Here is a 16,933-nt window from a genome sequence, read left to right on the forward strand (position 1 = left end):
TTCTACTGTTTCCTTCTAGTGCAGGTGTGTACCGAGCCATGTATTCAGGCAATAATGCTAGGCTTGCGCTAGACATGAATAGTATGTCCTTCCGCAGGAAGAGTCGTTAAAACGTAATATTTCTGTCCACACAAGAAAGAGCCTAGCAGTTACAGAAAGGCAAGCATCTAGGCTTTTGGCAAGATGAATCAAGACTCTTGGCTAGGGTCTTACTCATATGTGAGATGGTCTCAGAACCTATTTAGAGGATCCCAGTACAGGTGTTTTCTGAAACTGATCTTGACCTAGTCCATTGCAGTAGCAAAAGGGTTTCGGCTGATTTTGAGTAACTCTGGCTGTTCCATGAAGCAGACAGGTTAGTTTTAATTTTTCTAACTGAAGAGGCTGCCTGCTTTTTTAATTCTGATGAAATTAGAACTTTTTTCTTTAGAGAGAGAAAAAATAAGCAAAGATCTCATTTGCAGCCCTGTCAAATTTCAGTAAAGTATAAAGCAATCTAAATTGAGTAAGTGCATTTGTGCCTATCAGGTTTTGGTTTGATGGCAGCTGAAGTGTCTCTCCTCAGTAAGCAAGACTTCAGCAGTTCCTGTCCGTCAACTTCAGGATCATGCAGTGTCTTTTTTTGTGAAAACCGATTTGCTTTTAAATTTCTGTTTTTACGTATCTGACTAACTGCCTTCAGTAAAAGCTGAAATTTTCAGTAGTAACAGCATTTTTTCTGAGATTCTTAACTTATTATTTTGGAAAACACTTATACTGTTCATGCGGTTCTGTCTGAACCAAGCTCTAAATACCCTGATGACTTAAGAGGAGTACTTGTAATTGTTAGCAATGAGGGTGTTGCTGATCCACTCTATAGAATTCTGTTTAAAGTCATTTGGTCTGATCCAACAGCTACAAGCCTGAACATGTGAGTTTGCATAGCATCATAGAATGGCTGAGGTTGGAAGGGACCTCTTCAGATTGTCTGGTCCAACCCCTCTGTTCAAAGCAGGCACAACTAGAGCAGTGTGCTCTAGACCATGTCCAGTTTGGTTTTGAATATCTCCAAGGATGGAGCTTCCACAACCTCTCTGGACAACCTCTTCCAGTGTTTGAGTACTCTCACAATTTTTTTTTTTTTCCTTATGCTTAAATGGAATTTCCTGTATTTCAATTTGTGCCCGTTGCCTCTTGGATACCCCTGAGAAGCGTCTGGTTCTGTCATCTTTACTCCCATCAGGAAATTATATACGTTGATAAGATTCCCCCATGAGCCTTCTCTTCTCCAGGCTAAACAGGCCCAGCTCTCTCAGCCTCTCCTGGTTATGTCACATGCTCCAAGCCCTTAATCATCTTCAGGGACCTTCGCTGGACTCGTTCCAGTATGTTGATGTCTCTCTTGTACTGGGGAGGCCAGAACTGGACACAGTTCTCCAGGTATGGCCTCACCAGTGCTGAGTAGGGAGGGAGGATCACCTCCCTGGACCTCCTGGCAACACACTTCCTAACGCAGCCCAGTGCTGGCTCGTGTTCATCTTGTCACTAGGACCGCATGTCCTTCTCTACAGAGCTGCTTTCCAGCTGGTTGGCCCCTAGCCTGTAGCAGTGCGTGGGATTATTACTTCCCAGGTGCAGGACTTTGCCTTTCCCCTTTGTTGAGCTTCGTGAGATTCCTGTTGGCCCCGTTTCTGCAGCCTGTCGAGGTTCCTCTGAATCGCATCAGCCACTGCTCCTGGTTTTGTATCACCTGCAAACTTGCTGAGGATGTGCTCTGTCCCATCATCCAGGTCATTGAGGAAGACGTTAAACTGCACTGGCCCCAGTGTGGAATGCTGGCGTATACCATTAGTGCCTGGCCTCCAGCTGGACTTTGTGCTGATGATCAAAGTCCTGTGAGCCCGCCAGTTCAGCCAGTTTTCAGTCCGTCGCATTTATCTAGTCTGTACCTCATTAGTTTGTCTGTGAGGATGCTATGGGAGACAGTGTCAAAAGCCTTACTAAAATCAAGATAAGCAATATCCACTGCTCTCCGCTTATCCACCAAGCCAGCCATCTTGTCGCAGGAGGCTGTCAGGTTGGTCGGGAATGATTTTCCCCTACATAAATCTATGCTAACTACTCCCAGTCACCTTGTTGTCATTCGTGTGTCTCAAAATGGTTTCCAGGAGAATTTGCTCCATCGCCTTCCCAGGGACGGGAGTCAGTTTGTAGTTCCCCCGATCCTCCTCCTTGCCCTCCTTGAAGATAGGAGTGATGTTCATTTTCTTCCAGTCCTCAAGAACTTCCCTGATGGCTTTCAAAAATAATTGAGAGTGGCCTCGCAGTGACATCAGCCAGCTCCTTGGGCACTCATGTGTGCATCCCATCAGGTCCCATGGACTTGTGTATGCCATTTTTGTTTTGGTATTTCTTTTTCGCTTTTGTTTTTATTTTTGTTTTTATTTTGATCCTCCTCCACCTTGTTTGGAGCGACTTACTGGAAGTAAGTCGTCTTTGCTCTGGGCTTTCCCACTGGTTTCAAGGACCTGGGATTCCTAAGGCCACTCTCCTCAGTAAAGACTCAGGCCAAGGAGGCACTGAGTACTTCAGCCTTTCCTGTGTTCTTTGTGATCAAGTCCTCTGTCCCATTCAGCACCAGGCCCACGTTTTCCCTGGTGTTTTTGCTACTGATGTACCTGTAGAAGCCCGTGTCACCCTTAACATCCCTTGCCGTGTTCAAAATCAGATGGGTTTTGTCTTTCCTAACCCTTTCCGTGCATGCTCCAGCAGTGTCTCTATGTTCTTTCTGGGTCATCTGGCCCTGCTTCCACCTCTTGCGCGCTTCTTTTTTATATTTGAGTTTTATCGAGCTCCTTGTTCATCCATACAGGCCTCGTGCTGCTTTTGCTCGACTTCCTTGATTTTCAGATGCTCTGTAGAGAGGACAGTGTAACTTGAATTTTATTCGACTTTGCTTTTTATGCTTTGGATGAAATTTTAATGCAACATGAATGGAGGTATGAGGCGAAGTGTGATGGATAGGCTTATTTTTCCTAACATTCAGGAGAACGATGAGAAAGATGTTTATGACTGAAGGCTGAGGAAAATTAAACTGAACTGTATAATGCACAGATCAGGAATATGCTGGAAAAATACTGGAATGGGATAGAAGGGAAGGAAGAAGGCAAGAGGCTGGTAAATCTAGTGATAAGAGGAAAGATATTGGTATTAAACCTCCGAAAGTGGTGTTAGTAGCCTCTGTATGAAGCAAGCCCTTGAGTTAAAGGGATATCAGAATAGGAAGACTGTAAACATGCAGGAGAATAACTGGTTAGAGACACCTTTAAAATCACCAGATCATTTTCTGCCTTAATGGATTACTAGCTGTTACAAGTAAGGTGCTCTTTAATGTAGGAAAGACTAAAAACGTGTGTCTCCATGGTGTAGGAGCTGTTAACATCACTCTGTTGTCTACCTTTGAGTGTTACGTTTTTAACGAGATTCTGAAGAGAACAGCAGAATTTGGAGATTTGGAAAAAACAGTCTTGAGGAAATGTTGAAGGCTTGCATTGCCCCTCAGGAATTTTCCTTTAGTAGACGAGCGTTTGTTATTTCTTCTTTAATGAAATTTTATTTGATCGGTTGTTCTCTGACCACGTTTGTAGCTAGAACAAGAAGAAATTGATTGATTTAAGAGCAAAGAACTGAGCTGCTGAAATCTGAGTTAGTGGGACATGTTGGTCCCCCTCCCCTTTTGTTCCTCTTTTGGGTGTTGTTAAGAGTAAGAGTTTCTTGAAAGACACTTCTCTCGGGAGTGATTGTGGATGGTGATTCTCACGTTTTTTGAACCAGTGGACCAGCAACCCTCAACATTTCTTGCCGACTGTCTGCACCTATATTAAATCTGTACATTTTAATCCCAAAGACTGCGTCCTATGTTTCCCCTCCCACTCCCATAGGATCACAGCACTAAGATGGTTTTAGCTCAGGAATGTGGACTAGTTGAGGTAGGTCCCCAGCTCTTCTCCAGTCCTTATTATTAAAACTTTTCATACTCCTTATTAAAGCAGTATTAATTTTTTTTTTCATACTTGTCAGAGTGGGAGAAGCATCTACCTCCGTCTTTAGTTTTGCTAGATAATGGGGTTGGTATTTAACTGCATAATATTTAGGTACAATATTCAGATACTTTCTCCTTTCAAATCCGTTGATGCCATAGGAAGCAGATTTAGATTTGCTTTTTTTGTGGCCACTAGAACCTGAAAAAGAATTGAGGTTTATATGCCAGCTCTCCTTCGTTACAATTGGTATGGAGCTAGAGATTAAGCGACATAGAAAAGGTTGCCAGGAGAAAGTGAAATGGGTCTGTGTTCTCAGAAGTGACTAACTATTAAGGCAAAGGACTTCTGAAAATTTTGTTTAGGAGGTTGCCTGTGGCTCATGAAGGACTGCCATTGAAATTTGACAGTGCATTTGCTGCAGTACAAATATCACTCCATGAAAAACAGAACCGTTCAGGAAAGATAGAAGTGAGGTTTCATTATTTTTAAAGTTAGGGAAGAATACTGCACAGTATTACTTGCGCAACTTTGCACGCGGTGAATTCTGAGCAGACAAGCCTTTTGGTTGTAGGTAAAAATCTCTTTGAAGCAGCCGTGCTCTAACAACGTTACCTTTATTTTAAATGCTTATTTGTTCTGAGCTCCAAAGGGACGCCTGCTGCTATTCTGGTGGCTGGCATGGTTACTGTGCAAGCATCTATGCAGTAAATCCCTGTTGGTGCCAGCTCTGGGAGGGTTCCAGTAGCCAGTGTTGCACAGACCAGTTGCTGGGAAACCCTCCTGCTCCTGCTGCAATTACAGTTGAATTAACTAGTCTCCTTTGTGCTGCTTCGTGCAACTTGGAGGCCACAGGGAATGGTGATAAAATTGTGCTTAAATCATTTGCTGAAGGGATGCGTTCCAAGAAAAAGCAAGACTGTGTGTGTAGCTGGGTCTGGATATGCAAATGGTGTAATGCTGCTCGGAGTTCCTGGGGTTTGGTAGAGGTTTTGGGAAATGGAGCTCTCCTGTCAGCTTGGTTCTGTTACTGTGTTCTGTGATGGGAAAACTTGAAAGCATTTAAGAATTTAATTAAAAGGTACAGTGCAATGATTTTCAGTGGATGCCTGCCAGGAGTAAGGCATCTCTTTTATAAAGCATGTATTTGCTTCAAGCCATAATTCCAGCTGCTAAATCTTATAGTAAGAATTCAAAAGCCAGGCAGGTTTTTACTTTTTGGAGAAATATAAAGTGAATCAAACATGAGAGGGCTGTAAGGAGCGATGTGCAGCAGTCAGGTTCACAGAGAATAGAGAGGAAATAGTGTCTGAATAGCCCGTTTTTGGCCACCTCCAGTAGAATCCCGTGGAGAAGCGGACTCGGCTCTCTGTCAGCTGATTCACCACAAGCTCTTTTGAGGAGAGCAAAATGCGGATTTGTGAAGGACGCGTGCTGTCTATTTACGGCCTGCTGCTGCTACTCAAGTACCTCTTTATCTCCCTGCTCAGAAGAATGGTTTTGGCAATAATGATAGCCAAAGGCTTTATTTGTACTGATGGATTTATCAGTGGTTCTTTAGTATTGCATTGATTGTGATTATGCTCTGTAAACAGCGAATTTCTTTTGACACCATGCGCTTGTTATGATGAACCTCCAAGCCACTTTGTTTATGTGGATTTGTGGTGGGCACTTCCAGTGAAGTGTTTATAGCCTTGCTGTGTATTACAGTAAGAGAAGCTTAGTCCCTGCCGTTCCAGTAATACTCGACCCCCTTAGCCCCCTTCCCTCCCCCAGTGAAGCTCACACTGGTGCTTTGGATGCATGCCTCCCTCTCGAAGAAAAAATTAAGCAGAAACCTGGACTGTAATTTTATCCAGAGGATTTTGATGACGTTCTGCATTTTTGAGTCAGACTTGTTACTGGATTTTCTTGATAAAACTAGGGTCTTTGACCCAATTTATGGCGTGCCGGATCCTCCTGTCGTTACAGGTTGTGATGGAATCGGTTGAAATACTGCGTTACTGTGTAGTACTCCTAGGTGAGAACAGGGCTTGTTGGGTGCTTCTGATTTGTTGGAAACTTTTGATTAAAAAAAACAAACAAACCAATATTTGTATTATATTGGTAGGTTTTTAGTGTATGGTCAGAATTTTACTAGGTAATTTAAAAGTTGCTCTGTTGCAGTCAGTGCTGTATAATACATAATATTTAAGGGTTTTTTCCCCCTCCTCCTCCTTTTAACTGTAGTGATTTGGCTAAAATTGTACTAAGAAAACTGTTACCAAAAAGCTTATTCCAATAACCCTGAAGTTGCTAATGGGAAAAGAGATATTCACTATACAATAAAGTAATGCATGAAAACTTAAAGATGCAATCTTTTTCCCAAAGGAGCTGGTTGAAATTGATACAAAATGTAACAACTGAGAACTAGTACCAGGATGAAGGAGGGACAATCTGGGAATAAGATTCTAAACTGAATTAGTTCAGCAGTTCACACAACTGAACTCAGAAGCTGTAGAAATACTTCTGTGCTGTTAAAAGATACAGCAAAAGAATGTGTAGTGCAAAAACGTGCAAGATCGGATCTGCGTCAGAGTTAGTGTGCAACAGTTGGTCCAAAATCTGGTGTACCTCTCTTCAGCCCTGTTGCTAGTGATGTCTTATGAAGACTAATTAAAAAACAACAACACACACGCACACACATGCGCGCGCGCACACACACGCCCTCCAGCACATGTGATTATCCTGGTGGCAGTGCTGTCTTGGTAAGATTTTGGTCATATGCTTTCCCTATGCATCTAGCTCAAAATGCGCTTTCCTCATAAGCGGGCCCAGGAGGAGCAGGAGCATCTGGTACTTTGTTTTTCCTCATCTGAGCAGGTGTCAGCCACTAGCCTGCATTTATGCTACTTCAACACTGGACGTCTCTGTACTCGTTATCTTGTCCATACCTGGGACTTTCAGTGAGTTGAAAAAGAACTGCGGACAGAAATTCATCCTGCAGGAAAGCTAAAGCAGGTCATGTGCAAGTAGTGTGCTGGGACTGCAGAGAGCCAGTGGTCTAATTTGTTTCAGTCTAGCAGCTGTATTATTACTTGTAATAAATTTGAGCTGGGGTTCGGTGTAGTAGCTCAAATGTCTAATAAAAATATCTTTCGGTAGGAAATGTTTTAGAGGCGCATGTGCTATATCTGTTCTTACCGACAGTGATTGTTACTGTTGTTTTGTTCCATCTTCTAGGGGGCCCGATTTCCATTCCTAGGGCTTGACACATTTAATTCCATACTAGTATTAATGAAAACTAATTGCCTTGCAGATTCCTTGCAAATTGCACTTCCTTGCAAATTATGAAGAGATCAATGTCAGATTCCTTATTTGAAGTGACAGGTTTTTTGGTGTGAATAAATCTCTTCCTACAAAGAAGAGTAGAGCTCTAATAAACAGATGTGAATGTTTCTTCTCACAGTTAATTTTCTCTATAGTTGCAGATTTAACACCTGGGTTATTCAGGTTAGGTCTGAATCATCGCAGCAGCATAGCTTCTGTGAATGACAACAGAGCAAAAAAAAAAAAAAAGGTGTTGTTACTCATCTTTAACCAGGATTAGTCTAGCTGACTGTTTCCCTGTTACCTGGTGACCAGGAAAGGACTCGGTTGAATTACTTCCTGTTACGTTGTTCTATTTAAATAGAAAACCTGTTGCTGTTTTCTGTGTGTGTGTGTGTGTATAGTCAACAAGCCTTACTCCTGCTGTGCAAGTGTTTCGTAGCAAGGCATTTTTATATATGGGATGTGACTGTACAAAAAAGTTGAAAGAGTATATGGAGTCTGCAACAATATGGTCAGTTAAATTCCAAAAGAAGGGAATATTTTTTTTTTAACACTTTATTTTTTTTCATTCTAGACTCTGCCCCTTATTTGCGTACTTCTTAATTTTATAATTTAGCTTTTTGGAGAAGAGATTTTCATGATTTCTACTTCTAAAAAAATACTAACATCAGACAAAATATCTAAAGTAAAATATCACAAGTTCCCAAACCTGCAGTTTTCTTGTCATCTGATTTTGTGCAAATGGTTTAATCTCATCTTGCGGCTTGTAAAATGAGCATAATATTTTTGTCATTTTGTTAAAGTATACTGATTTACTAAAAAGCTTGATTCTTGACAACACGTCATTCAAATCGTCTTATATGGTAGACAGCAGATAATGCATAAAACCTTTGGTTATTAGAATTTGGTGTGAAAATACAGGTATAGAAGATGGCAAGGGGAAATTACATATACACTTATATAAAAATATTCTTGATGTTCCGTTGTAATTTCTTATGTTAAGCCCAATTTCCTTTTAAAAAAAAAAAAAGAAAAGGGGGGGGGGGCGGATTCCAGGGCTACAGGGGAAGAAAAATCTTAAACACTAGAGAACTGATGCTGTATATGCTAGATACAGCATACTTTAAAACATACTTTGTGTGTTAAAGATGTGAGAAGATTTTATTTATGTTAGAGGTTTTGCTGACCTCTGCTGGAGCAAGAATTATTTGCAATTTTTCAGAATGCCGGAAAGTGTTTCTCTGTACGTCGTCGCTATGATGAAATGGTTTATCTTTAAATTCTGAAGGGAAATTTCACTCTAACTCCTTTTCCTACTATACTATAACATGATTCCAGTAACTCTTATTCCTCCCTTCACTTGCTGTTATGATGTTGTTAGTGGCAATGAGAACAGATCTGCCCTCTAGCAAAATGTGAGTTCAGGAGAGAGTGGGGAATATTTCCTTCCTTGTTGCAAGCTGTCAGTGCTATGATGAATGGAGAAATGTGCTCTTGCAGTTATGAGAATGCAGGTTTAGCAACTGGAAGGAGGTTCTTGCTTCTGCTATTGCCTTTACTCTTTTGGGGATCACATCCATTTAAGCATAATGAGCCCCAGCTCACAGCTACCCACTCCTTCTCTCTGGATATCTTGCCTATCTCCCTCAACTCACTGGGAGTTGATCTTTCTTCCAAAACTCATGCTCTTATTTTGGCAGTCAATCCAGCCTGGAACGCAAAGGTAATTGCAAGTTCTATTTCACCTGCAGCGTGCCTTAAGATTCAGCTGTTTACCTTCACATAGCTAAAACTCCACAAATCCTCATCTCCTGAAGTGATGATTAAATACTCCTTTGATTATACCTGTACCTAGTGCATATCCATCATAAAATTTCTGTATTATCTCTTCCAGTGTGATCTGAGTGGCTTGAACTTGCAGACCCACGTTTGTAGCAAAATGCCTTAAGTGTTGTACCAGTGTAGTACAGTTTTGTTTCATTTATTGTTTTGCAGCATCTAATAGAAGTACTTTTGATATTAAAATAGGTATATTCAGTTATAAGACTTTGGCAAACTTCAAAATTGCTAACGATCAGTCTATGTATTTCTGTGGCTACTTTAGACATTTTTCTTATGCACTAACTCTAACGTTTTTACTGTTTTTTCAGGATATTCACATTGTACAGCAAATCTTTGCCACTGGACTTGGCATGTCGTGTCTGGGATGTGTTCTGCCGTGATGGAGAAGAATTCTTATTCCGTACAGCCTTGGGAATATTGAAACTTTTTGAAGATATTTTGACCAAAATGGACTTCATTCATATAGCCCAGTTTCTAACGAAGCTTCCGGAAGACCTGCCTTCAGAAGAATTCTTCACGTCCATTGCTGCCATTCAGATGCAAAGTAGAAACAAAAAATGGGCTCAGGTAAAGAGGGCGGGGGGCGAATCTTTGGTGAAGAGGTGATTGTAATGTACCCATGAAAATGGGGTTGGCAACGCCTGGAAGAATATTTTAGCAGAGCTAGGGTTTGATTTTACAGTTGAGTAGGACTGTGTAGCTCACTCCATGCTTTTAGTGTATATTCAGGTGAGAGGATTGCATGAGCTTTTCTCCTCTGGAAAGGGAGAGCTCAGTGACCATTCCACATGGAAACGTTGGATGGAGTTGATGAAGTATCATGCAACTTTTTTCATTTCTTAATTGCAAAGGATGCTAGTAGCACCAAAACTTGATATTTAAAAGCAGAAATTCGCTCTTTGGGTAACGATAACAATTTGTCAGGGCACGTCGCCAGATATTGAGTCATTACCTTAATATTGTTAGGGACTTAGTTTGCCTAATTTTGGGCTGCACAGAAGTGACTACATCTCTGACTTCTTCGCTGGAATTTAGCACCGAAGTCATTACTTTAAAAATTGTAGATTCATAACTATAGTTCCAGCTAAATTCCCGTTTAAAAGAAGAAAGATAGAATTGTGTCGTCTGAACGTAACAGTTAAGTGGCTGTAACGGCCGTTCAAGACGCTGGGGAGTTGGGTCAAACGCACATAGCATTTGGAGTGGAAACTCTTGTTTTTTGCTTCATAGCAGCAATACAGCATGTTTCATGAGTCATGCCCTATTAGATCTGTGCCCAGTTCTTTTTTGCAGAGAAACAGAAGGGTGATGTTTAACTTAGCAGTTACAGCATTTAGCTGCAAAAGGAAATTCATGGTTATTTCCTGGAGTAATAGTCTGTCTGTGCACTGAGGGTACAACCAACTGGCTGTATGAGATGAGAATTTCCAACCTTCACAGTAGGAGAAGAGATCATACCATTCTGAGTCTTTCCTTGTGTTTAAGAGGGAGCACAACACTGCTAGCATGTCATCCATGAAACAGCTTTCCTCGCAGCTTATTTTGCATTTATCTTCAGGTCTTGGTGAGAAGATGCTACTACGGATCCATCTTTATTTCTGTCCTCAACAACGTTTTTCAGCCAGCGATGTCTCTACAAGTAACCTCCTCGTCATGTTCCTCATTCACGTGGTTCGCTTTCTGTGCACCTGTTCTATGTGAATGAGGATCCACATACCAGACAAATTCTCAGTCTACTGCAGCTTCAGATCCTTGCAAAGAAGGGGATAGGGATCTTATTCTGTCAAATACCTCGAGTAACAGGCCCGTCTTACTTATTGAGTGGTTTTCAGTCTGTCACCTGTGAAGGCTTAGTGATGATTATCACAACAGGAGAACTTCAGAGTGATCTAGCTCAAGTGGGCTTCCTCAGTCTCCCCATCAGCTTCATTCTGAATGCACTGAAGTTTCTCAGTTTGTCTTGACTTGCCATAGCAAATTGAAGAAAAAATGCTGCTGGACTGTGGTTCAAAGAGGTCTCGAACTGAAATGAGTTTGCGGCAGGGTTGGTACTGGCTGAGATCTTGCCTACCTTGTTGACTTCTGCACCAACTATTTGTCTTCGTCATAGTTGTTGTATTGTTGAAGGAGTTCCCATCAGGAAAACCTTTTCACTTCCTTAAACCTGCTGTTCTTTTCCAAGCCAGAAGTGGTTAGGGGCTAAAGGTTTGCTTGCAAGCTGTACGTACTAGTACTTCTCAGTTGCTGAGATACCACTACTGAACCAGCTTAGGAACAATAACAAGACACAGTGTATGGGATTTTGTTTTCTTTTACTGAGATGCTGATTGTGCTGGCCTCGTCCTTCTCTTCACTCTTTAAAGTTGACCAGAATGAACTTGGACTCAGAAGTCTGAACTTTGCTTTTCCAGGACGGACGGGCTTTAGGCAGTGTGCAACCTGATTGCACAGGTGGACTCATAGCAGTGGCATGGGGAAGTAGGATCTGGCAGTGCTGGGGCCTGTGGCAGCACGCGCCCACGTGATCTGAGAAGTGACAGTGACTATTGCTCTAGAAGTCAGATGCTGTGTTGTAGGATCTGCCCGTTCTCTGCAGGGAAATACCTTTCTGAGTTACCAAAATCAAGGTCAAGCCTGATGGATGCACCACTTTTAAGGTAAACTCTTAGGTGGACTGACTGCCCAGGGGCACTGCTTCCCAGAGGAAATAAAATGCTCTTAAGCTTAGAAAAATGGGCGTTCGCATCTCTGGCGTCATCTTGTTCAGCTGCAGTGACTGTACTGCATAAGCAAGCAGCGTAGCTAAGGTGCTGTCCTCTTTTAGAAATATATTTAACTGGATGGAACTGAGACATCAGATCTCGGTAGCTGATGTCTGTGGCACTCTCAGCACGCCCACTTACTGAACCTTTCACCTTGCTGTACCATAATAATTTTGCTCCTGGTATCCTATGAGCCATATTCTGGGATTATGCTGTCTAGAGATAACGTATGTCGGACTTCATCTAAAAGGCTGCTTATAGGCTGCTTATGAACTGAAATACAGCTTCAGATCTCAGCTCCGTCAAGTTTTCCAAATAACTAAGGAATCTGAGCTCTCTGTTAAGTTGCTTAAGGTCTACATTTTATGCTTTCCTAGACGGGTATTTCAGTGCCATTCTAAAGTTCCTGAGAATGGTTAATTTTTTCCATCAAGAACATTGTCACTACAGCACTTAGAACTTTCATGCGTTCATTTGATTGAGTAGCCGTTGATTTACACTGAGCCTCTTTGAAGAGCGTCTGAGTGAAAGATCTCTTCAATTCTAGAAGTTGTTGAATGGCCAGCTAGCTGCAGCTCTAGTCATACCTTTATCGAACTCTCTTGTTGCAACAGCTATGGGTGTTTTTGCGGTAAATATAGGCAGTACTGTGTGATTGCTTTACTTAGGCCCACGTCCTGTTAATTCTGATGGTGCAGAAGTTTCTTTAACTGTACTGTAAACTAGACTGTTGATCAGAGAGAGAAAAGAAGGTTTCTCACCCATAACTGCAGTTTTCGGAGATGAAATGTCTGTAAGTACATTCAATTCCAGGCTGATTCGTGGGGATGCTGCTGTGCTGTTTCAGTGGAAAAGTAACCAGGTAGCAGGGAATGCATTCCACTTAAGCAGCAAGAAAAACTGGGTATCAGTGTGCCCTCTGCAAGTCACGAGGGCTAAGGAAACGAAATTATGCATCCGATAATAGGGATATAAATTTTCAATCTGAATGTAAATGCGAATGTTTTTGATTCAGAAAAGCTTACATAAACAGACCTGGAGACAAAGTGATGTGGTCTAGGCAAACACCAATCAGTGCTATGGTAATTCTGTCCTGAACTCTTGGATAGTGTTAAACTATTTAGGCTGCTCAGTTGCTGTGTTTTTGGACAGGTCATTTATCCTGATAATTCTAACTTCCCCTCAGGCAGCTGCTTTTAATAGTGATAGACTTTAATAATCCGGGTAGGAAATTAGGAATCTAATATCCACGTTTCAAAGTGCGTATGTAAGAGGTTAGCTAAAACCTTGTTTGTTGTTGTTGTTGAATCCATTCAAACTTACTATGCCCCAGGGACTTACGAGAGAGGTTGCATTCAGTGGAAAGCCTTCCTAAACTTGCTTACTTTTAATAGTGAAAATGGTATTGTTTAGAGGAAGTTCTTCAAACAATGATTTATTGAGTCACTTTTTAATCTAATACTTTTTCTCTCTCACTTCTTGAAATGTCTAGATACTGGCTGCTCTGCAGAAAGATAACCGGGAAATGGAAAAAGGAAGTCCTTCGCTCAAACGTTAGAACTGTGGTTACCTCAAGTGACTCACCAGAGAAAGAGCTAAAGTGGCAAAAGTATTGAGTACGGTTTGACATATATGAGCCTGCAAATCAAAGTGTTATTTCATGGTTTTGTTTAGCAGTAGGATAGCCTTAAAAGGGAGAGAGGGAGGAAAAAGGAAACCTAGGCTTAGCCTTAAACTGCTAGTAGAATGAGCATTTGCAGTGGACGGCATCACATTCTGTACTTCTGATGAGTGCAAGTGAAACAAAACAATATTAATTTTTTAGGTTTTTTTCCTATCATGTTTTAAAATATTGGGCATTCAGTAATGTTGACTGCTTTGAAAACTATTCCCCAGTTTAATTCTTAGGCAGGATATATTTCCCATACCCATAAGAATCATTGAATCTGGATTTTAAATAGCTGGTGCTGAAGTTTATAGTTAAATGATGTTAAGGACCATTTGTTTAGAAAAGCTTCTTGGGTTTTTTGTTTTTTATAGCCTGTATGTCCTATTTACCAAAGAAATCACATACATATAGAACTACATTCCATTCCTTAACAACAAAAAAGTAGTAGAAAATAAACTTGGAAGAGAAATCACGCTAGCACTAGTGCAAAGCACTTTTTTTTTTTTTTTTTCTTTCCCCAAGCTGCCTTGCAAATCTCTGTTTCCAATCTGGATGTATAGGGAAAATGTTCCATTCATCCAGTTAGATTCCAAACTTGCCAGGAGGGTTTCTAGTATTAAGCTGCCACTATGTCCCGATTTTACTCGTGCTTTCCTCTGTGTAAAAACGGGTCATATACTACTAAACGTATGCTTCCCTCTATCTCTCTTCTGGGGCAGTGCCATTTCAGGGTGCTTTGGCCTGCCCAGCTACTTATTCCTATGCCATCTGGCATTCCTGGGCCATAACTGGAGAGTTATGCTAATAAAATTTTTTGTAGGCTGAACAAACAAACCCGAAAAACAGTTAGAAACAATTTTTATAGTTACATTTAACCCAGCTGTGCTCTGGCAAAACTGAGGAGGCTGGTATATGGAGAATTTACGTAGGCCTACTTTGCTGCTGAAAAGAACGGTTATGTCGGAACTCTTTAAGCTGCTGTTACCACAGGAAAAGGGTACGTGCAGCTGAACTCTGTTAGTGACAGGAGAGAGAATTTTGTCGAGGAATGTGTCAGACAGATACTAGCAGGATAAGTAAAAGCTGTCATTTCCTAGTTCCTTTTTAGGGTAGTTGTTTTGTCCAGCCTGTAATACGTGTGAGCAAGTTAGAGACAGCAAACTGCAGTTGCGTATTTGTTGCACAGCTTAAGTTCTCTCTGCATTCAGCTGAATGTCTGTGTGTAAATCATGAGTGCCTGTGATTTACAAGGATGTTTATTGCATAACGTATAGAGTAAAATCTATTTTATGAATGACTGTCACTGAAAAGGGAAACTAACTGAAGCAATATGTGTATTTAGCCGTAAACGGGAATTACTAAATCCTCTAGCTCTACAGTCTTATGTTTCCCATTACTCTTCAGTCTGTTTTATGCTGTTTTGGCATTGTCTGAAGTACAAATGTACAAGAGAATTGGAAAACTAAAAAGGTGGGAATAACAGTTGCATATTGCTCAGCTCGAATACGGAACACACAAAATATAAGAATTGTGGGACATATGCAAAATACTGTCCATTAGTACAAAACCATTAATTCTGCGAGTGATACTTGGACTGTAATATCAAAAAGACTGAAATGCAAAATTCCTGGAAGTGTTTGAGGACTCCTGATCACTTTGAAAGCTCTGTAATGCAAACGCAGCTTGCAAGTCTGTTACCTCACTGGCCTCTCTTCATGTCCACTTTGTGTACCTAGTGTAATGGATTTTTTTTTTTTTTGTTAACCATCTTAATTGCTCCAGAAGACTTCTTCTAGGCCTCGCTTACTGAAAACAGACTTCAAAATGTTGATATGTGAATACATCCTAATTCTCCCAGTATTTGCATAGCTTTGGTTCTTTAATGACTGGTACTTGTGTTCTACATGCTTTGAAGTGCAATAGAAAGCTGGAAGGTCAGTAGGTGTTTTGGGTTTTTTGTTTGTTTTTAATATTACATTTTCTATTGCTACAACAAACATGCCTTTTTGTGAAGGGTATGAGAGGCCTAAAATCTGAAACATTTGCACTATACTTCTAAATGGTTCATTAAGCATACAGACAGCTCTTTCCTCAGTATACATTTGTTAGGTGGTACTGTAATTTAAGTCTTCGTTGCACCTAGATGTGTATTTCCTTTTAAACCAAGTCTCCAACAAGTGTGGCTCACTTGTCTGGTTAGAATGCATTCTTTAGCCACTAGGTACCTTTGCAGCCGTCTCCAGCCTGTTCTCCATTTTCTCTTCTCAACAAAATGTTGAATGTAACACTGAAAATGGGCTTAGTTGTGGGAAAAGGCCTGCTGCAGCACTTGTGCACTGTTTGTTACTTGCAAATGTAATTATTTTTGTTCTGTAATTTGATCTTTCTGTTCTTAGAAGATGTATATATTTTCTAAATGATTTCTTTGTGTATATAAGCTATGTTCTTTAATGAAGAAAAGCAATGCAATAAGGAGCTTTGCACAGTTTGTTTTCAAACAAAATGCATTTGAAAAAAAAAAAATCCACCTGCCTAAAGATGCAGTTGTTTCAACTTCGGTAACTTGATTTGAAGATAAAGCTTGAATTTTGATAAAAACAGAGATGTGTAGTAATGGCATAGAATTACTTGCCACTAAGCTTTTTCAGTTTCTCGCAGCATACCAAATTTCTTAATTAGCCATTAAAGGTTTCTGTAATAAATTCAGGGATTGCATAAAAGATTTTGACAATTTTATTGTTCAGGTGCTTGAGAGCATCTGTAACATGATGCATGAGATTTTTCCCTCATTCAGCAAGTGTCTCTCTGTAAAGCAAACGTTTTTCTTTTCATCATGGATTTAAAGAAAGAAAAATGCTGCAATACATCATAAATCTGCAACTGTCACTTGCTCATGCAGCAGATGAGAGAAACCAGAAAACTTCGGTCAGGTTTGGAATTCTGTGCAACCTGCACTTTATAATAAAGCCGTTTTGCAACTTAAAGTAATCAATCATTAAAATATTTCATTTAGTAAAGACTTTCATTTTAAAGGTACTTTATAACAGCTTATTTTTGAATGTTTTAAAAGTTAGAATGACATGTAGAGAACTGTTGATACATCCCCTGTACATCATGTTTAAATTGTTTTTATGTAGTTACTGATTTGTTTTGTTTAGATATGTGTATCAAACTGGAACTTTTTTCAACTGTAAATATGTGGTTTTATTAAATAAAGTTATCTTAATCACCTGTTGTCATTGTAATTGAAAAATTAAAACTGTAAGTATCAGTCTATTCACAGGCGTCTTAGTAATTTTTGTCTGCTCAAAATCCTGGGCTCTAGGTAT

At 40.4% G+C, this 16,933-nt stretch overlaps 1 protein-coding gene across 4 annotated transcripts in view; it reads left to right on the forward strand.

Annotated features, from left to right (window-relative positions):
- TBC1D14 (TBC1 domain family member 14) overlaps positions 1 to 16,880 on the forward strand; it is a 76,758-nt gene extending 59,878 nt beyond the window's left edge. For all 4 annotated transcript variants that reach the window (XM_068943422.1, XM_068943421.1, XM_068943423.1 and 1 more), the window contains 2 exons: positions 9,482 to 9,740; positions 13,428 to 16,880. In XM_068943422.1, coding sequence (XP_068799523.1) covers positions 9,482 to 9,740; positions 13,428 to 13,493 — 325 coding nt within the window. In that variant the 3' untranslated portion in view covers positions 13,494 to 16,880. The remainder of the gene's footprint in view (positions 1 to 9,481; positions 9,741 to 13,427) is intronic.
- Positions 16,881 to 16,933: the final 53 nt, after the last annotated feature.

This window comes from Struthio camelus, chromosome 4 (genome assembly GCF_040807025.1).
Source record: "Struthio camelus isolate bStrCam1 chromosome 4, bStrCam1.hap1, whole genome shotgun sequence".
Taxonomy (NCBI): Eukaryota; Metazoa; Chordata; class Aves; order Struthioniformes; family Struthionidae; genus Struthio; species Struthio camelus.